The 19255-nt window shown below is 46.1% G+C and overlaps 1 protein-coding gene across 2 annotated transcripts in view; it reads right to left on the minus strand.

Moving 5' to 3' along the window:
- LOC117002484 (monocarboxylate transporter 2-like) overlaps nucleotides 1-15355 on the minus strand; it is a 34681-nt gene extending 19326 nt beyond the window's left edge. The window contains exons 1-2 of one of the 2 annotated variants that reach the window (XM_033071646.1): nucleotides 14976-15355; nucleotides 14497-14754 (exon numbers count right to left, since the gene is read on the minus strand). In XM_033071646.1, coding sequence (XP_032927537.1) covers nucleotides 14497-14713 — 217 coding nt within the window. In that variant the 5' untranslated portion in view covers nucleotides 14714-14754; nucleotides 14976-15355. Of the gene's footprint in view, nucleotides 1-3949; nucleotides 4189-5527; nucleotides 5595-14496; nucleotides 14755-14975 lie in introns of those variants that run through there. The other variant, XM_033071647.1, reaches the window with a different exon arrangement.
- Between the last annotated feature and the right edge of the window lie 3900 nt (nucleotides 15356-19255).

The raw sequence follows: 19255 nt of genomic DNA on the forward strand, positions 1-19255 counted from the left end.
GTGTTTGCAAAACGTGGCTCTCTGATGTTGCCTTTGTAAAATAGGCAGACAGTGATTCCTTCATTTTAGTGGAATTCTGGATGTGTTACAGCAGCACCCTGGAGGTTTTGGGAGAAGTTTTACAGCAGGATATAGCAAGACTGAGACAAGACTCCACTGCAGTACATTGTGAATAAAAGCAATTCATGGTGCTGATGCCACGAGCCTGAGCTTTTTAGGTATTAAAGGGCAACAGAAGCAGCACATATTTACACCTACAAGCTGTATACAAACATGCACAGCAACCACAAAAGAGGGAAATTCTTCAACATTACTAAAATAAAGCTCTAATGTTCCCTGGTGTAGCCCCAGCTATTCAGGCTGAGCAGCTGAAATGGCTCTGCAGGAGGATCTGCACTCTGAGCTCCCCTTGGATGATTCTTGTTACTCCATTATAAAGATGAAGGAAGCATTTGGCCACATAGTCACCATTTAAAAATTTTTTTAAAAAGAAAATGCAGATCCTATCCTAGTATTAAATTATTCTCTCTATTCTGGCACATGTGCCAGGAGGCTGGCTCGTTGTTCAAGCTCTAACAGTTGGCCATAATAAAATATATTACTTATTCCCACATAAAAGATATTACTTCTTCCCACAATCCTTGCCTCTCTTACAGCCTTACAGGAGATCACAAGAGCTACAAGAACATTACTGCTATTAAATTAGTGGCATCACTATTTTTTGTTTTTAGAATGTTTGGCTGTTTCCCCTGATGCTGAATAGGGCAACTAATTTATTAGCAAATTAATACTGCTTGTCTTTTATTTCCTGAGAGCTGCTCTTTTCCTTTCCCTGGGTAGTGGCTACCCCCAGGGACACATCTGTGACCTGGCTTGAAATGTGTCACCCTTAAAAGTGGGAAAAGGGCAGCTGAGTTCAGTGAACCTGGCACCAAAACACAGCCCAAATCAGGAGATGCAAATGCCAAAGGCTTTTAGCTTTGCAATGAAATTGTTTCCTAAACAAAACTCATCCCTGTAGGTGAGGCAAAGCCTTGGGAACCTTGGTCTCGTGCTGGCACAGCAAACAGTGCCCAAGAAGGCAGTTTGCAGAAAGAAGCCCTGCCCAGGGTCTGGCAGCACAATGGGTACCCTGTGGGGCTCCACATTTTGGGACATTTGCTGTGTCCTCCTCACCTGTTACCTGGGTCTGAGCTGCACCTGAAAGCACCTTAGGGAAGGATGATGCCATGGCCCTTGGCCCCTACAGAATCAGAGCATCATTAAGGTTTGAAAATACCTCTAAGATCATTGATCAGATCCTTTTTCCTTTTTTTTCCCATATATCAAAGACTCTGCTCTGTGATACCTTTCTCATTTAGGGTAAGGAATGAGCTCTTCATCCATGACAAGAAAAAGAAGAAAAGTAGAAACACTGTAAAACAAATCCTTCTTTATCAGATTGATAGGGCTTCAGCCTGTGGGATTTGGTCAGAGAAAAGCAATGTTCCCTCATGTTCCTCACTCTCAAACCTCCCAGTCTGCCTTCTGCAATTGGAAATGTGGAATTGCTGAACAGGAGCTCTGGCAAGGGCTACAAGCACCCCATCATAAAGTCTAGGCTATCCACTTTACTGCACAGTAATCTGTTTTACTACTTGCATTATAGTGACAGAATTGTTTTCTGCAACCTAGTTCAGATTAAGAAACTGGGGGATAAGACACATTAACTTCTGTAATATATATTGCCAGAGCTTTGGCTGGTATAAAACAGCTTCCTGGGGGAATTCAGCAGAAAGTGAAGGGCAGAAACAGTCCTGCTGCTGATTTTCAGTTTTAGTCTGAAAAACTGGAACTCCTTCAGTGCTACAAGCAAAGCCTCAGGTGGTCACTGTAAATCTGCATCCATGCTGTCAGAATCAACACAGCAACGCAGCTTCTCCAGTGGAGATTTGGGTTAGTTCATGTATTTTCAGAAAATAAGCTTCATTTGCATTATTTATGAAATGCAAACACAAGCTCTGTCACAGTGCAAGAAACACAGCCTCAAAACAAGTCCTTAGACCAATAGGGATGGATGTGCTATGGCAATAATCAGCTGGTTTAGTTACTGAGGAGTATGTTGAAACCTTGGCGGTTTCTGTTTTTTTTTTTTGAAGATTAGCAAAAATCCAGTGTTAAACTGTTTTCTAGTTTTTCAGCAGAGTAAATCAAGCCTTGTGTCCTCACAGCTCTAACAGGCACTGCTGCAGAGCAAAACCTGGGCAGCTCAGAGGAGCTGTCCTTCAATGAGAATTTCCAAACCACTGGAGTCATTCATAAGCTACACCTGTTCTGGTGTTAAATGCCCAGTCAATCAAAGCAGACATGTTAAATACACTCTTGGGCAGCCCTGTTTCATTGACTCCGTGTTCCATCAGCTCCCCCCACGCCCTGTCTGCAGCCTCTGAGCCACCCAGCAGCTCAGCCAGGGTCACAGGGAGCATCCAACAAGCATCAGTCTCCCTCCAGAGGAGGGGAGCACTGGTAACTGGGCATAACTCTGAGCAGCTGCAAGGCAAGGGATTGTACAAAGGTACAATCAACTGCAATTCAGTTGTATCATCCCCCACATCACCCTGTGATAGCATCAGGGAGGGTAAAGTTAAAGCCCCTGCAAAAAGGCAGGAGATGCTCAGATAATCAGGGTAAAAGTCCACTACAACATCCCAGGTACAGAGCACACAGCACTGACTTGGGACACGTGGGGAGACAGAGAAGAGGGTGGGTTGGAAAAGGAGCAGCTGGGAGGAGGCAGAAGCACCTGCACCAGCATTTCACCTGCTCCAGCACCAGCTTGTGCTGAACCCCAAGGGACTCAAGCTCCCCCTCTAAATCCCTGGGAGCAACCTGAGGTGATCCAGTGCAGGGTTAATCTGCAGAGCATGTTCTTCACTTGGTCATGGTTAGGGACAAAGCATCTCCTCCATACCAGGGGAGGGGACAACATTTTCTTATTGGAAGACGAAGCAGAGCTGCCAACAACTCAGAGAGACACCCAGGGAGCCCCCAGCCCACAGGCAGATACTTTGGCACATTGATTGCAGTGTAATGGGACAACAGCACTGGAACAAGCAGGGGATTTCTCTTTCTAAATCACTGCTTGGGTTCTGCCCTCCAGGTGCTCCATTTGTGGGTTCTTGTGTAGGAAATCAGCCTTTGCAGAGCTCATCTCTGTAGGACCCAGTCTGGGTTACAGCAGAGTGGATTGCAATAGCTCTGACTCAAACCTCGCTTCCACCTTACAAACTTATACAAAGCAACTTTATTTTCATTAAAATGTTAGCAACTGTGCTCCTCAAAAACCACTAACAGTGCATTATTAAGAGGGAAAAAAAAACTTTGTAAAAACAAAGGTTCGTTTCAGAATTTCTTTAATAGACAGGATAAATATTAATGAAGCTTCCTGCAATTGCAGGGTGTTTCCTGTCCACCTCCAACGGAAGATTTAATCAAGAGCAGCCCATGTATCTCATTCAGTCATGAAAGTGATATTGAAATAATAAAAAAGATCAAAGCTACATGTACTGCTTTACAACTGATAAGAGCAACTGGCAATTTTATTGCTGTGATTATCAGCACAATAAACAAGCAGCTACTTCATTTATTATTCTACTCCACACTCAGCTCTGGCTGAAACCCAGATCTAGTTATTTCCACCAGCCTATTCTCAGGGCTTTTTCTCTGATGCCCATAGAAAGTTTTCATAGGTAATCTTGTGATTTCTGGGTAGGAGCCCCTCAGGCTCCACATATGACTTGTCTGCCTAAACAAATGTTTGGAAACATGATCAGAAAGTAAAGCTGTGGATGGTGCCCGTATAGATGGACACTGGTTGGTCTCCCTCTACTCTCCAAAATGGCAATTTCTGGATTATTCCTGCCCTTACACCTTTTATTCCTGCTCCATGTGCTGGTGCAGGATCACTCACCTGCCCCGTACGTCGTGGCCAGCATGATGGAGGAGACCCACGCGATCTCGCTATAGGACGTGCCAAAGAAATCCTGGATTTCTTTGAAGAAGATGGCCAAGCCTTTGGGGAAGGCGTAGGCAAAGCCGATGGAAACGAAGGCTCCGAACAGCACCACCCATCCCCAGCCACCATCCGGCGGCTCGGGGGCTCGCCCTGCCTCAGCAGCCATGGCCAGGGGGGCACGGTCCCCGGGAGCCCTGCAATAAAAACGGGGGGTTGTGGGGTCAGGCCCGGGGTGCTGCTCCTTTGGACCCTTAGTCCCGGGATGATGCTCCCCTGGACCCCCAGTCCCGGGATGATGCTCCTCCAGATCCCTGTCCTGGGGTCCTACACCCTTGGACACCCAGTCCTGAGATTCTGCTCCCCTGGACCCCCAGTCCCGGGATGATGCTCCTCCAGACCGCTGTCCTGAGATTCTTCTCCCCTGGACCTCCAGTCACAGAATGCTGCTCCTCCAGACCCCAATCCTGAGATTCTGCTCCTCTGGACCCACAGTCCCGGGATGATGCTCCTCCAGTTCCCTGTCCTGGGGTCCTACACCCCTGGACACCCAGTCCTGAGATTCTGCTCCCCTGGATCCCAAATCCCAGGACGCTGCTCCTCCAGACCCCAATCCCGAGAATCTGCTTTCCTGGACCCCCAGTTACAGAATGCTGCTCCTCCAGACCCCAGTCCTGAGAATCTGCTCCTCCAGATCCCAATCCTGAGATTCTGCACCTCTGGACCCCCCGTCCCGGGATGATGCTCTTCCAGACCCCTGTTCTGGGGTCCTACTCCCCCGGACCCCCAGTCCTGAGAATCCGCTCGCCTGGACCCCCAGTCACAGAATGCTGCTCCTCCAGACCCCAATCCTGAGATCCTGCACCCCTGGACTCCCAGTCCTGGGATGATGCTCCTCCAGACCCCCAGTCCCAGGACGCTGCTCCTCCAGACCCCAATCCTGAGAAACTGCTTCCTGTCCTGGGGTCCTACATGCCTGGACCCCCATTCCTGAGGTTCTGCTCCTCCAGACCCCCAGTCCCAGGACGCTGCTCCTCCAGACCCCAATCCTGAGAATCTGCTTCCCTGGACCCCCGATTACAGAATGCTGCTCCTCCAGACCCCAGTCCTGAGAATCTGCTCCTCCAGACCCCATTCCTGAGATTCTGCACCCCTGGACCCCCAGTCCCGGGATGATGCTCCTCCAGACCTCTGTCCTGGGGTCCTACACCCCTGGACCCCCAGTCCTGAGAATCTGCTTCCCTGGACCCCCAGTCACAGAATGCTGCTCCTCCAGACCCCAATCCTTACGTTTTGCACCCCTGGACCCCTAGTCCCGGGATGATGCTCCTCCAGACCCCAATCCTGAGATTCTGCACCCCTGTACCTCCAGTTACAGAATGTTGCTCCTCCAGACCCCAATCCTTAGATTTTGCACCCCTGGACCCCCAGTCCCGGGACGCTGCTCCTCCAGACCCCAGTCCCGGGGTGTTGCCCCCCAGCCCCCCACTCCCGGGATGCTGCTCGCACCCTGCAGCCCTGCCCTGTCCCGCACACCTGGCTCAGGTGAGTCCCGTGCGGTGCGGCTCCCCGCGAGCGCTCCAGCTGCTCCAGCTGTGCCGGCAGCGGGACGGGGCAGGAATGCCACGTGTAACCGGGGCAAAGCTGAAACCGCGGCTCCAGCCCGCTGCTCCGCCCTCCCCTGGGCCTGCCGAGCCCCCGGGACACGCGTGGACACCGGGGGACACTGGTGGGGACTGGTGGGCACTGGTGGGACCCGGGACCGCAGCTGCGGAGCGCGGCTCTGCCCCGGGGAGCGGCACCGCCCCGGCCCGGGGACAGCTCCAACCCCCCCGGGGGTCACATCCCTTATCCAGCACCCTGACCCCTCGTGTTTCCCAGCCGAAACAGCGCCACTCATCCCGCGGACATTAATTAAACCACTCTTAAATGCAAATTATTATTCTTTACTCCCCTGTGTTTTCACCTGCATCCCTCCACTTTTCCATACTAAATCGCAGCTCTTTCCTCCTCCATACCTGCTCTCCTGCCCTTGGACCACATCATCATTATTTTTAAAAAAGGAGAGTGATTTTTTACACTGGTAGATTCTGGTTGGACAAGAGGGAGCCGTTTTAAACTGCAAGAGGGAGATTTAGATTTGATGTTGGGAGAAAATTCTTCATTTGTGAGACAGGGCATTGGCACAGGTTGCCCAGAGAACTTGTGGATGCCCCATCCCTGGGAGTGTTTAAGGACAGGTTGGATGGGGCTTGGAGCACCCTGGGATAGGGGAAGGTATCAGGGGGTTAGAACAGGATGGGCTCTAAGGTCCCTTCCAGCCCCATTGAGAATTCTGTGATTCTGTGATCATTGCAGACTTCTGCCCTCTGTTCACATTCACCAGTGTGCTGTGTATTCTGGTTTTCACATTGAGCTCTGTTTGGGAAAACATTAAGCAGTGTTTGCTCTGGCTGGAAAGGTTTTCAGCACAGACCTTGTATCTTACTCAACCTTGCCTCCCCCTGGCTTAGCAAACAGCCCCATCCATGTGTGTCTCATTTCTCTACTTGCACCATGAGAGGGGGAAAATCAGGGCCTTGCTCTGCAGTTCACCTGGCACAGAATCTGGAGCTTTAAAATCTCCTCACAACACAACTCTAAGATGTTTTATCACTGCCATTTCTGTGTGCCTATAAAACTGAGCAAACTCAAAATGATCAGAAACCTTTCCTCTCAGCTGTAGGGTCACAGCATGATGACTTGGAGAGTTTTATTTTGGGACAGCCCTGACCCACTTTATGGGCTCTGAGGATACCTGCATTCAGGTGTTTCAGCAGCTGCTTTCTGTGTTCTGTTAAAAATAAAAAATACCAAAACAGAATAAACACACCTAAGATTGAACTTGGCACATCCTTAGCAGCAGCTAAGGTGGGAGGACAGATGGAAAGCCCAGAGAGCAGAGGGACAAAGAAGCAGGTACAACTCCAGACAGCTCTCAGCTGCAAGATGAGAATTCCTCCTCCAGAACTACTAAATTGTGTCATGCTAAAGAATGGCCCCAGCAGGACACCTCTGGGTAAACTTTCACACAAACTCTTGGCAAACTCAGAACTGGAGCAGGAAAGCAGTTGCAGCAGGTGATACTGGGGGGTAAACAAATGATTCCTGAAGATGTCTGAATGGTGTTTGTGCTGCTGCTGCTGCTCTGAAGAGTCACCAGCAAAGCAGAACAGCCCCAGGGCAGAGGGTGGGACTGGCACTGGAAATCCTGGGCTCACTAGGTCAAAAAGGGCTTGCTAGCAATTTGGGAGGCCTGGGCTCATGTCACAGCAGCTGCCTGTGCCAGTGCTCCCCCTCCATGTGGGGAGCACAGACTGTCCCCTGGGACCAGGCTCTGCTTTCTCATCCACTGACAGCAGACACTTCCTGGAGGGCAGGTTTTTTAATTTGCTGGCAAGCAGCAACAAAATTGATTAAACTTGCAAAACACCTTTTCAAATGACTCATTTCCCTATCACAGTATTCCATGTAAATAAGTGACTGCTGTGGTAATTCCCAGTGCTCTGCTCCAGAGCTGTTCAAAGAAGAGAGGCACACTGGGAAAAGGGGCCAGGAGCAAAGCAGAATCTGAAACTCTTCCTCTCGCCCTGTTTTCTAACCTTCACAAAGCTTTAAGTGACAGTTCCCAGGTCATGATTTTTTAATCAAATGAACTAACACCCTTTACTTATTGAAGCCCAAGTTTTGATGAGCAATATTTAAAATTATAGAAGCACAGAATGGCTTGAGAGGACAGGGACCATCCCTTCCACCTTCCACCAGACCAGGGTGTTCCAAGCCCCATGCAACCTGGCCTGGAACATTTCCAGAGATGGGGCAGACACAGCTTCCCTAAGCAATCTGTGCCAGGGCCTCACTTCACTTCATCCATATAGTGGAGCACTTAAATTCCCCCAAAAAGTGACTAGTGAGGACAACTTGAGTGTTTTTTCTTGTCTTGGAAAAAGAAAAAAAAAAAAAACAAACAGGGTGAGGGGAAAACCCCTGGGTTCCCTCAAGAATTAAAAAAAATTCTATTTCTTTTCAGTGAATGACTTTGGTATTTGGAAATAATTTTATTCAATGCCTTTTATGCAAAGCATTTTGTAGCAGTCAAAGGTAAGAGCTACAACTCTGTAACTCCAACAGTTTTTCCTTCATTGAGTCTTTGCAAGTCAATTAAAGTCTTTAGAAATTGCTTTCAAATTAAAGAAAAAAATCTATGCCTAGCTCTGCTGCTTGAAAACAGCAATTGGCAAATGCCTAAAGAGGAATCTCTGCACTTCTTTAAAGGGCCTTTAATGGTACACCCCACATCTTAAAACTGCTCTGCTGTCATGTTCCATGTGCTCATAAAATGCAGCAGCAGTGAAATCCAATCCATAACCACAGTTAAAATGGAGCTCCTGAATTAAGGAATGAGAATATTACAGAAATTTTCTGCAAAACCAAAGAGCTGGACCCATGTGATACCATCACTGGAAGATGAGAATTCCCTTCTCCAGAAATACTCAAGTGGGTGCCATTCTAAAGAACATCCCCTGCAGTTGCCTTGTGTGATCTGTCTTAGGAGGGAGACATCCCAGTCCTCAAAAAAGGCCCATATATTTATTTTCCTAATAAAATTCTTAACTTTTTCAAAGGATCAATCGATACAGAGTAATACTTGAGAGCAGATTTCAAGCCACCAAAATTCTTGGCTCTGGACTCCAACCAGATGCCACCACAAAATGCCAGCTGAGGGACAAAGCATCACTGCCCTTCCCAGTGAGTGCAGAATTACCCTTATACCTCCTGTTCTCCCCACCACTGAGCATGAGCAGGCTGATAAAACACATTCCTCTGTGTTTAGCCACAGGACTCCAGCATTCAGGGATTTACCACTAATATTTTCATGCCTGAGTTTTTAATTAAAGGGAACCTGACTCTGGCTGGTGGCTCCTGGGGCACTGAGCAGCAGGAGGGGGGCAGGCAGCACCCAACCAAAATGTTCCAAGTGGCTTGTGTGGGTCAAACATGGCCAATCCACATCCCCTGGGCTATTTGGGAGTGGGGGGACCTTTAATTTCCATGCAGCCTCTGTGCTGTGTGAGAGGTTCTGCTGCAGGCAGAGCCACCAGCCTCTCACCCCTGCACCTGGTGATGGAGTGACACAGCACAGAGCCAGGTGACATCAGTGCTGGCACCAAAGCCACCTGGGACACTGGCAGAGCCTCCTGGCTTTGCTTTTCACTGAGTAATAAGTTTTACAAAGGAGGCAAGGAGAGGTCAGAATAGAAAGCTATTAAATGCCAAACTTGCTTTTTGCTAAAGCCTGGTATTAATAGTTTGAAGTGCAGACAGGCAGAGGGATTCATGACATGAAATAAGTTCCTCCAGAGCCAGGAAACCTCTCAGACAGCCCCAGCCCTGTGTCTGTGCCATCAAACTAGCTAGGTGCATGAAGCATCACTGCAGGATGTGCTGATGGCCTGGAGAAAACAGAATAAACCAAGCAGTAACATCACTTCTTCTGTTTTTCCCTATTTGCAGGAGTTTAATCAGCAGCTCAAACCAAAACATTCTTGTTGGTAAAAAGATGGTGACAATGAATCTAGATCTAATAACTGGAATGTTTTCACTGGGGAATTAAAACAAATTATTCCTCTGCTATTGCATCTTTGTCTCATTTACATTTCAATCCCAGAAGGATGTTCCTCTGTTATATTTGGAAAATGACTGCACAGAAAGGAAAAAACAACATGGTTGAAGTACTCAGAGATGCATCAAGAATTTAGCTATTAACTTTTATGGCAGAAGTCTGGTTGTGCCAAGACCTAAATGGCTGAAAATGAGGAGAAATACTGTTTTTTTTTCCAAACCCTGCTGAATGCAGAGCCTGAAGGCATTTAAGACTGTGCACACAAAGACAGGCAAACAAACAGCTGGGGCAGGAGGTTGTGTTGAAGGTGTAATTACACATTAGCCAGGTCATTCTTTCATTTATACTGAGAGTAAAGAGGACTCCATGGGTGACACTGTGTGCAGAGGGAAACCTCTGCCTTCCCCACCCTGTGGCTCTCCAGCTCCAGACTCAAGCCTTGTCCTTGCTGTGAGGTTTTACCACAGGATAATGAGTCCATACATTTTTGCTCCAGGTAAGCACATAATGAATAAAGACTCCTTAGTGTTGCCCAAGTAAAATCAGTGTGGTTTCCCACCTTCTCCAAGTCTGTCTTACCCACTTAGCCTGCCTGTGATTTCTGGTGGAAATTCTTGTGAAGGTTTCCTTACTCCCTTCAATGAAAAGGACCCAGGATGGCAAAGATCTGCACCTTAGACTGCCAAAACTAAAAGGATGAATTGTGACACAGCCTGCCCCTCCACAAGCACCATCTCATGGCCCTCAGCAGCTGAGGCACATCTGGGTCCAGAAAACCACTGCAATCTCCAGCTCACTTCTAAGTAAACTCTCAGGCAGCTGTCAACAGGGCAGAAAAAGGATCAGCTGCCTGAATAACACCACCAAGCTGGAGAGCTTTAAATCTCATTAAACCCTCATGATGTTTGAGAGAAAAGTTGCAGGATCACTATGAAGAGTGATTCCCACTCCACAGCAAGAAAAACAGAAACTGCACAATGTTGACTGAGCATGAATTAAGGGTCAGTGACCCAGGGACTGGGGGATGTCACAGCAGTTTCTAGGTAGTCTCTGGAACACCACTGTTTGCAGATCATAGTACTCCTAGCCATTACATAATGCAGGTGTTTTCCACAAAATTAACCCCACCTCACCCAAGTTTTAGGATGATGGAGGGATATTCAACTATAAGTACAGAAAAATATCATAAAGAGGCACCTAGGGCTTTGGAATAGGCTTTGGTTCCCCACCAAATAAAATTGTGACAAGTGATGGTAACTCCACAAGGGTGTCTCCCCTTGACATCTGATTTTCCCCAAGAAATCTCCCTCTAGGACTGCAGTGCTCTGGGAGCAGGTACTGCTGTTTGCTGCATGTGTGTAGGACACTTTGATCTGCCTCAAGGACAAGGATGGTCTGAGCAGGAGCCAGGCTCAGCTGGCACCACGCCGTGCTTGTCACCAGCGAGGCTCTGTGCACTGAGAGAGCAGGTGGGAAGCAGGGCAGCAGGATCGAGTCTGCAGCTCCTTGGAGCACAACCAGCTGCTCCTGGTGGGGTGGAGGAAAGCCAGGAAGTTCCTCATTACCCTTCAAATTCAGTAAAATGCTGGGATATGGAAAAGAGAGACAGAAACAAAGCTGGGAGGAGCTGGGTGCACACATGATGGGGTGCAGAGAGCTGTGTGTAACATCCCTGTGCCATTAACACAGGCTGATGCAGCACACAGCATTGCTGGGGTAAACTCAGCCAGGCTCCTGGGCCTCAATTCTCTGAGTTGCTTTGCCCTCCTGGCTGACCATTGTCCAGCAGATCAAGCACAATGCTTTAGCATTAACTTTCAAGGACTTACACAGAGTGTTCTCAAGGAACTTGCTGAACTTCTGACATTGTACATCCCTGTTACCCCACAGGCTTTTTGGTCCAAGTGTGGTATTTACTCAAGCCTGCTGTAATCCCAGGCTTACAGGATGACCTTCCCAGGAGGCCCCTAAGTTGCACAGAAATGACTCCTTGTCAGACAGGCTTCACAGAGGCACCCATTACCTAGGCAGGGTTTACAGGGCACTCCATTGCTTCCCATTCCTGAAGACCTTTGGAGAAGCCTCCTTTCCCAAAATGCTTGAGGCTGAGATTTGCCAGGCTTCTAGTGCTACAGTTCAGCAGGTCAAACTCAGCAGCTGAAAGATGAAATCCTGGCTCCAATAAAGGTGGTGTAAAGATGCCTGATGACTTCAGCGCAGCTCAGGCTTTACCCAAAAATTATATTCAATTTAAGCTTTTCTTTTATTATTTATTTACTCTAGTGCAGGCTGTCCTAAACAACTGTTTTATATACAGATAGTTGCAGCTTTTCTGAATACTATAAAACAAAAGCTGGGGTTTGAAGGGATACCCTACATTCCTTCAACCACTGTGCAGGCTTTTTTGGTGCTTTTTTGGTGCTTTTTTGGTGCTTTCCTCCTTCCCCAAACACAGCATGCAGCTACAGAATTGCTGTAGACCGATTCTGCTATAGCTGAAAGGAAGATCAAACTGAGTATTCAATTACTTATGCACTCAAAGGTATTTATTCCCCAAGATTAAGCTCCTAAATCTGTTATTATTGCCATTCCCTCTTCTATTACTATTAGCATGCTGCTGCTTTCAGATCTATGGAGATGTCAACACCAGTTACTGGCAGCAAAACTGAAAGATGAGAACATGACAGGGAAATGTTTAGAATTATGAATCATGTGCAAAAACAGATGAGACACTTGATCTTCCTTAATTCTAGAAGAGTACACAGGGATTTTTCCTCAGATTTATGTTTTCCCAAGACCTATTTCAGAGGCTGCAGGGATTTAAAAGCTGAGTGAGGTGAAAGCAGCAGGTACTGTCTGGGGGACAGACCCCCAGAGAGGAAAGGTGCTCTTGGAGCAATGAACACAGAAGTTTGGGAAAGGGACAGGACCCCCCTACCAGCACTGAGTTCTTGGTGAATATAAATGCAATGCTGAAGAGGAAAAACCAACTTGCTTCACAGCATCTCGTATTTTCCTGCTTGTGCTGCACCCTCCCGTTGTTACAAGGTGGCATCTGGAAAAGTCAGGCACTGGCACACACAGCTGCAGTTTATAATAACAGCTCTGCAGCAAGATGGTGTCATAAAAGTCTGCATTTAAAGATGGGAAGATAGTGATGAAAACCACAATTCTGATACTGAAATGGCTTCTTCCCCCATCAATACCACACCCAGCAGCTCCCTTGCTGTCCTTGTCTCTGTTTCCATCCAGATGTCAAGGGCCCTCGCTCAGGGAATGGGGAGAATAAAAAGCCAGAAATCCCAACCACTCTGAGATGTGCAATGTCTGGTGCTCATTTTCAGACACCCAGCTTGCAGAGGGCCCTGCACAGCCACCCTAAGGAAATGAACCCTCTGAAACAATCTCTGTTCAGTCTCTTGCTCTGACTCTGTCAGCCCTTCTCAGCTCCTGACACAAAACCACCAGAGCCAAACAGCAGCCAGAGCATACACAGCCATTGTTTTTAGGGGAAATCAGTGTTCAGTAGAGCTGCTGATTTATTCCCCCTGGAAGTGAACCCTTCTGTCCATCTGCAGCAGAGAGCACAGCCCAAAGAGCCCAGGGAATCTGCCTCCCTGGCAGTCTGAGCCACTCCAGCCAGACCTGAAAAGCTCTTTGTGTAAGCAGCTCATCCCTCACACCTCTCTGCTCACGTACATCTCCTTTCACCTTAATCCATCCCCACACCAGCTCTTGTTTTAATTGCTATGTCAAACCAGTTCCTAAAGTACACGAGTGTGTGAGCCTTCTGTGCACAGGGAGCACCCCTGATCTTTGCAATGAGTGACCCAGGAACCTCCAAACCACCTGTCCTGAAGGGAGAGGCCACCAAGAAGATCCCTCCATCTATAAAATTGTTTGTAATAACAAATAGTGACTTGTTTTAGGAAGAATACAGGTTTGGGTAGGTGTGAGGCTACTCACACTTGGGTGGATATTCTTGTGGAGTTAAGTGTTAATCCTTTTACCTTTCACCCCTGCAAAACCAGCTAAGAACCGCCAGGATCTGCTAAGAGCCCAGGAATTACTGCCAGCAGCTGCACCTCACAGGCATCAGCAGCCTAAACCAGATGATCTTTACTAACCATTAACAGCAAGATTAACCAGCTGGGCGGATTTATAACCTGGAAACATCCCTTGGGAACATCCAGTTGGTGATTTCATGATGAGAGCAGTAGATACATTCCCACAACAGCAAGTTTTGCAGCCAAGGTACAGATACCCAGTGAACATTTTAATTAGAAGAAACCAGTGAATATATTTTTTTCTTTTAAAAAGATTGTGCAGAGAAAAGTCTAAAACATCATCCCTTACTTATTTGAAGCAAGATTTTAGCAACAGATTTAAGGAAAAACATATTTCAATGCTGTTTCAATATATTTGTGCACATATTCCATGTCTGTACATCAGCAAAACTTGGGGTTTGAGTTTCAGTGTCTTCTCTGCAATCATGAGAACAAGTCACACATTTTTGTTTCAAAAGGAAAGACAGGAAGAAGAACAGAACAAAAGACAATGTATACTGAAATAACTGCCCAGACCCAAATAATTCCAAGCCTCCACTCACCCACACATAGCAAGATTTCTGATGAAATAATAACAGATTACTTCATGTATGTTGGCAATAAAAAACTCAGCACTACTGGTTTTCTCAGTTTTGCCAATATATATCACCAGAAAACACAGGGCCAGGCTTAGAGTTAGCACTTTCCAGGAACTTTCTCAAATAAATACATTCTGCCTTTTTTGGTGTAGAGATCAGATCTCTTTCCAGAGGAAGACAGAGCCTTGCTTCACTTACCCCCTCCATAGGTGGTAGCACACATGATGGATGTTGTCCAGGCAAGCTGGCTGTAGGAGATGCCAAAAACACCCTGGATCTCTTTGAAGTAGATTGTGAAAGCTTTGGGAAAGGTGAATGCAAAGCCAATAGAGATGGAGGCTCCAAACACCACTGCCCAGCCCCATCCACCATCAGGGGGGACATAGCCCAGGTCTGACAGGAGTGGAGGAGCCATGGTCAGGGCAGATTCCAGAGCCAACCCTGCTTCCTGGTGTCCTGCAGAGCAGAGGAGATGTGTGTTGTACAGAATTTTCACAACCTGTGGTCAGGCATCATTTTCAAGCAAATTAAAATAATTTAAATATACAGAGAATCACCCACTTTTGAAGCCTTAATCCTTTTGCTGCCTTTTAACAGTTCTGTTGTTCAATTCTAACACAACCCAGATCGCCCTTCCCTCTCCAACAACCCTGTCCAGCTCTGTTTCAAATACATACCCTCAAAATTCTCCTGTGGCCTCCATGTCCAGGAACAGACCTCAGTCCCAGATGAATTCAGTGCCTCCACTTTCTGCTCTCTGCCACATCCAGCTTGTGTCCCACCTTGGGAGATGCCTTCTGGAGATTGTTCCTGTCACAGTCCCTCTGAAGATAACCCAGTGCTGTGGCTGTACCTGTTCTGGGGTTAATCCTTCATTGAGTAGATTTTCAGATGTGGGTAGAAGTCCTCATGATTCCAGGTTATTCCTGCTTAAAAGAATGATCCCCATGATGTAGGCAGCAGGTGAACAGCCCCACAGAGGGCCCAGCTCCCCTGTTCTGCAGGGGGACAGGGCTCTTTTGGCTGTTGCTTCCCTCAAACCAACAACCAAACTGAGAAACTGCTTGCAAAGGGGCTGAAGTTCCTTCCTACTTATGGGCAGCAATTCCACTCGTGCCTGCTGCCTGCCAGGTTACCAGATTATGCTCAGGAACAACACAGATCAAAGAGGGCATTCACTCATTTGCATTCTTCCCATTTTCCCAGGTCATTAAAATAAGAGGAGGATAAAAAGAAAAATAAGTAAAACATAAATGTCTTTTCTGTGAATCTTTCAGATATAGAGTGGGGATGAGTTTTGGAATAGTCAGACCTCCACTGAAAACTTTCAGTGCTGTCCTGAAAGATAATCACTGATTTGTTTTTGTTGTTCTTCTTCACTGTCTTTTTCTTTCATCTTCATTTATTTTTACTTGGAGGAAATGTATGTAAGTTAAAGAAATTTCTGTAATATATGTTCAGAGCTCTAGAGGCATCACTGCTGGTTCTGGGGGTCCTCAAAGGGTGAGAGGTTACACTGGAGGAGATTCACCACACTCCTGCTCCATCCTCACCCTCATCCCTGGGCATCCACTCACACCCTCTGAGGTGAGGAGTCTTGGCCAGACCCAATCTGCCAGGGCAAAGATTTCCCCACAAGCTCCCAGCTTTGATCCCCTGAGAGGGCTCACTGCCATTTACACACGATCACAGAATGGTTTGCTTGGAAAGGACCTTAAGGATCATCCAGCTCCAACCCTTTCCGAGGATTTCACTGGAACACGAGATGAACTTGACTGTAACCGGAAAAATTATCAGCCCAAAATGCTAATAATTAATAAATCCAGTCTTTAAGAACTCTAATTTGTATCTGGATAATATCCAGGATAGCAGGTTGTTGGGTTTCCTGAGATTTCCTTGTTATATCAAGGGATGACCAACTAAGTCTTTTACAAAAAAAGATAAATAACAAGGAAAATGCCCTGTTACTCTATGTTTTAATTTCAGGATCAAGGAAGATTGTACTTGCAAAGTTGCTCTTGCTCTGATATTAGGTAATAAAGTGGTCTGATAGATATTCATGAAATGTTTTTTTCCCCCTACAGGTATCTACAGTATACTGAACAGTCTGATGCAGAGTCTGTTCTATCCCATCATCGAAACCTTTCCATAAACAGAAATAATTTTCTTTTAGAATTGCATTAACTCTACTTCATTACTGTAGCATGAGATTTTAAAAGGAAAACCCAAGTTAAAAAGTAATAGTGGTGATGTTGGAATGCCTGTCTGTTGATGTTTAAGAGATCTTATAACTCATCAAATTGCATTTCATTGCACTGCTTCTTTCATTTATGGCTATTCTACCCAGTTTAGGCCATTCAAATATTGTGGAGAATACCAAGCTCCCAGAAATATTGACATATACAAGGGGTTCTGAAATTAGGCAAAATAAAACTGATCAAGGGGTGGTTAGAGTGAGCACACATTTCCTTATTTAACATTATGTTTGGTATTCACAATCTACCAAAATTTAGGATATGCAAAATTTTCAGGGCTCTCAAATTCAAAATTTTTTGGTAGTTTGAAAAGTTTAAAAAGATTGAGCCTGACCTTTATATATGGGATTTAAAAGAAAGGATATATTTTATTATCACCAATTCTAAAACTATGACCAATTATACACCAACTTTAGCAGTCTTATGTGATGAATACATTTGTACATTGAATTAGATTTTTTGTTTAATGAGATATATTGAGAAGACATTAGCATAAAATCAGATTATGGTATCAGATCATTGTCCAGCTTTTCTATATCAAAGCAAATTAATACAGAAAACCAAAGAGAGGAAGCAAAGTTAAATGAAAATTTACTGTACAGTCAAAAATAAAAATCACACCTGACTCCATACTTCCCCAAGTGTAAAACAAGGCTTTCAGAGGAAGATTTAGGGGAAGTCAACTTCAGGATTATAAAATTTGGGATTATTTTTAGAGAGTTGGATAGCCTGAGCAATCAGCAGACAGTGATGTGATGCAGTCCCAGCTCCCCTCATTTCCCTGGGCACTAAGGAGAGCCCAGGACCATTCTCAGGGCATTGCCCCTCCTGTTAGCACCCTCTTAACCAGAGCTTCGTCATTTTAAAGTGAGAGTTGTCTTTATCTGGTGCAGATTCACTTGTGAGCTCTCTCATTTCACCCTATTTCCTTTCTGTGATGTTAAAAAAGTCTGGATGTCCCATTTCTCCACTTATCACTCCTGTAACCTTCCTGATTAATTTCTGTTTACTTATTGAGACTTATTCTTTAGACAGGTGTTCTGGATCTTTTCTCCACTATTCTTCAATCCCACCCAGGAATCTCTCTGTGGCTATTAATGCCAACATGGAAATAAAGGAATTCCAGCTCTCTTGCACCATCAAGGCCCTTCCATCTCAGTCCAGCTGACATTTACCATCTTCTTTCCTTGATTTACTGAACTGCTGTCTTTAGGAACCAACCCATATAATCACAATTTTCATTCTGTAACTGGGGACTATTCTTGGGTTGTACAATTATTTTTCTACACCACTTGCTTATTTTGGTTAGGGCTGGTTTTTTGTTTTTTTTGCAAAATGAGAGCACCATGAAAAATCAAACCAGAGTTTAACAAAGCTTCACCTGCTGACCCAAGGGCTCTGTGGGGCCAAGATTCCCTGAAGCCAAGCATCCACCACCCCCAAACACTCACTGAGCAGTGTCTGATGGCTGCTCCCTGTCCGGCCGAGGCAGGCACTGCTCACACTCCCGTCCCTTGGCAATGCTGCTGCCTCCACCAGGAGCAACCTGCTCGCTTTTAAACCCCTCTGCTGACCTTGTCCCCCACCCCAGATGGAGCTGGGATTAAAGGTTGACATCAGAGGCTCTATTCTCACTTGGAACACCCAGTTAGACCCAAAGGCTACCACGTCTCATGGATTGCTGGCATGTCTCAGCTCCCTGGGGATGTTGATAAATTATTTGTCAGATGTGGCTTTTCCTTGTACATATTAACTGATTCTTTCTTTACAATGTATTTTTGCAGGCTCTGCTCCCATTCTTGTCCAGGGAAATTTGCATATGGAGGTGGTTGCCCATCCTGCTCAAAGCAATTTTACCCTTCTGCCTGAAGTTCCCCTAGGTCACCCAAAATCCTGCATCACATTGCTTTTGATCACCCAAGAAATGAAGGAGTTGATAAGCAACACTTATCAAGGGGCAAATGACACCCTGGAGTGAGGGGAGAAGATACAGAAAATTCCTGAATTTTTTACCAGTAACCACACGGTTGACTTGAACTATTAAATGAGCAATGTCCACAGTGTGAGTCCATGCTTTGTAAAGGTTAATGTAACCCAATTTCAGTAGGAATTTTTCCACCAGGCTAATGTTGCAAATCCCCATTTGGGGGATTTAAAACATTCCCCTGCCGTGTTTATAATCCCAACGCTGCAATGCACTACTGAAGCACAAAAACCATAGGGGAAAAAACAGATTGTGGGCGGGCCAGGGAAATGTTTTCATCCAATCTGAGTAGAAAATTCACCAGAAAGGTAAATGAAGACAGAAAAATTATACACACAAGTTAACTTTGCCAGTCAGCATCTCCTGTAGCAAATAATTCCTGCCTTGCAGCCACATGCAGTTATCCACACTCTTCCACATGGCCCCAGTAGAAATATCTTCCTTGCAAGGACACAATAAATGCCCAAACCCACACACAAGTTCCCAGTTTGCATTATCACAAAAGGCTGCAAATGCTGCTCTCCCAGCCAGCTCAGATGTTCTTCTCACAACACAGAACCCACAATACCCATCTCCCATTTAAAAAGATTTTCTACCAGGCCGTTGTAACAGTTTGATAAAAAAGTCCCCAGGGGTCAAAAGACAGCAAGATAAATTCTGGGAGGAAATCCATGGAGGGCTATTAAACACAGAGATGTCACCTCTGGCATTGCAGATG

The sequence above is a fragment of the Catharus ustulatus genome, chromosome 13 (genome assembly GCF_009819885.2).
Source record: "Catharus ustulatus isolate bCatUst1 chromosome 13, bCatUst1.pri.v2, whole genome shotgun sequence".
Taxonomy (NCBI): domain Eukaryota; kingdom Metazoa; phylum Chordata; class Aves; order Passeriformes; family Turdidae; genus Catharus; species Catharus ustulatus.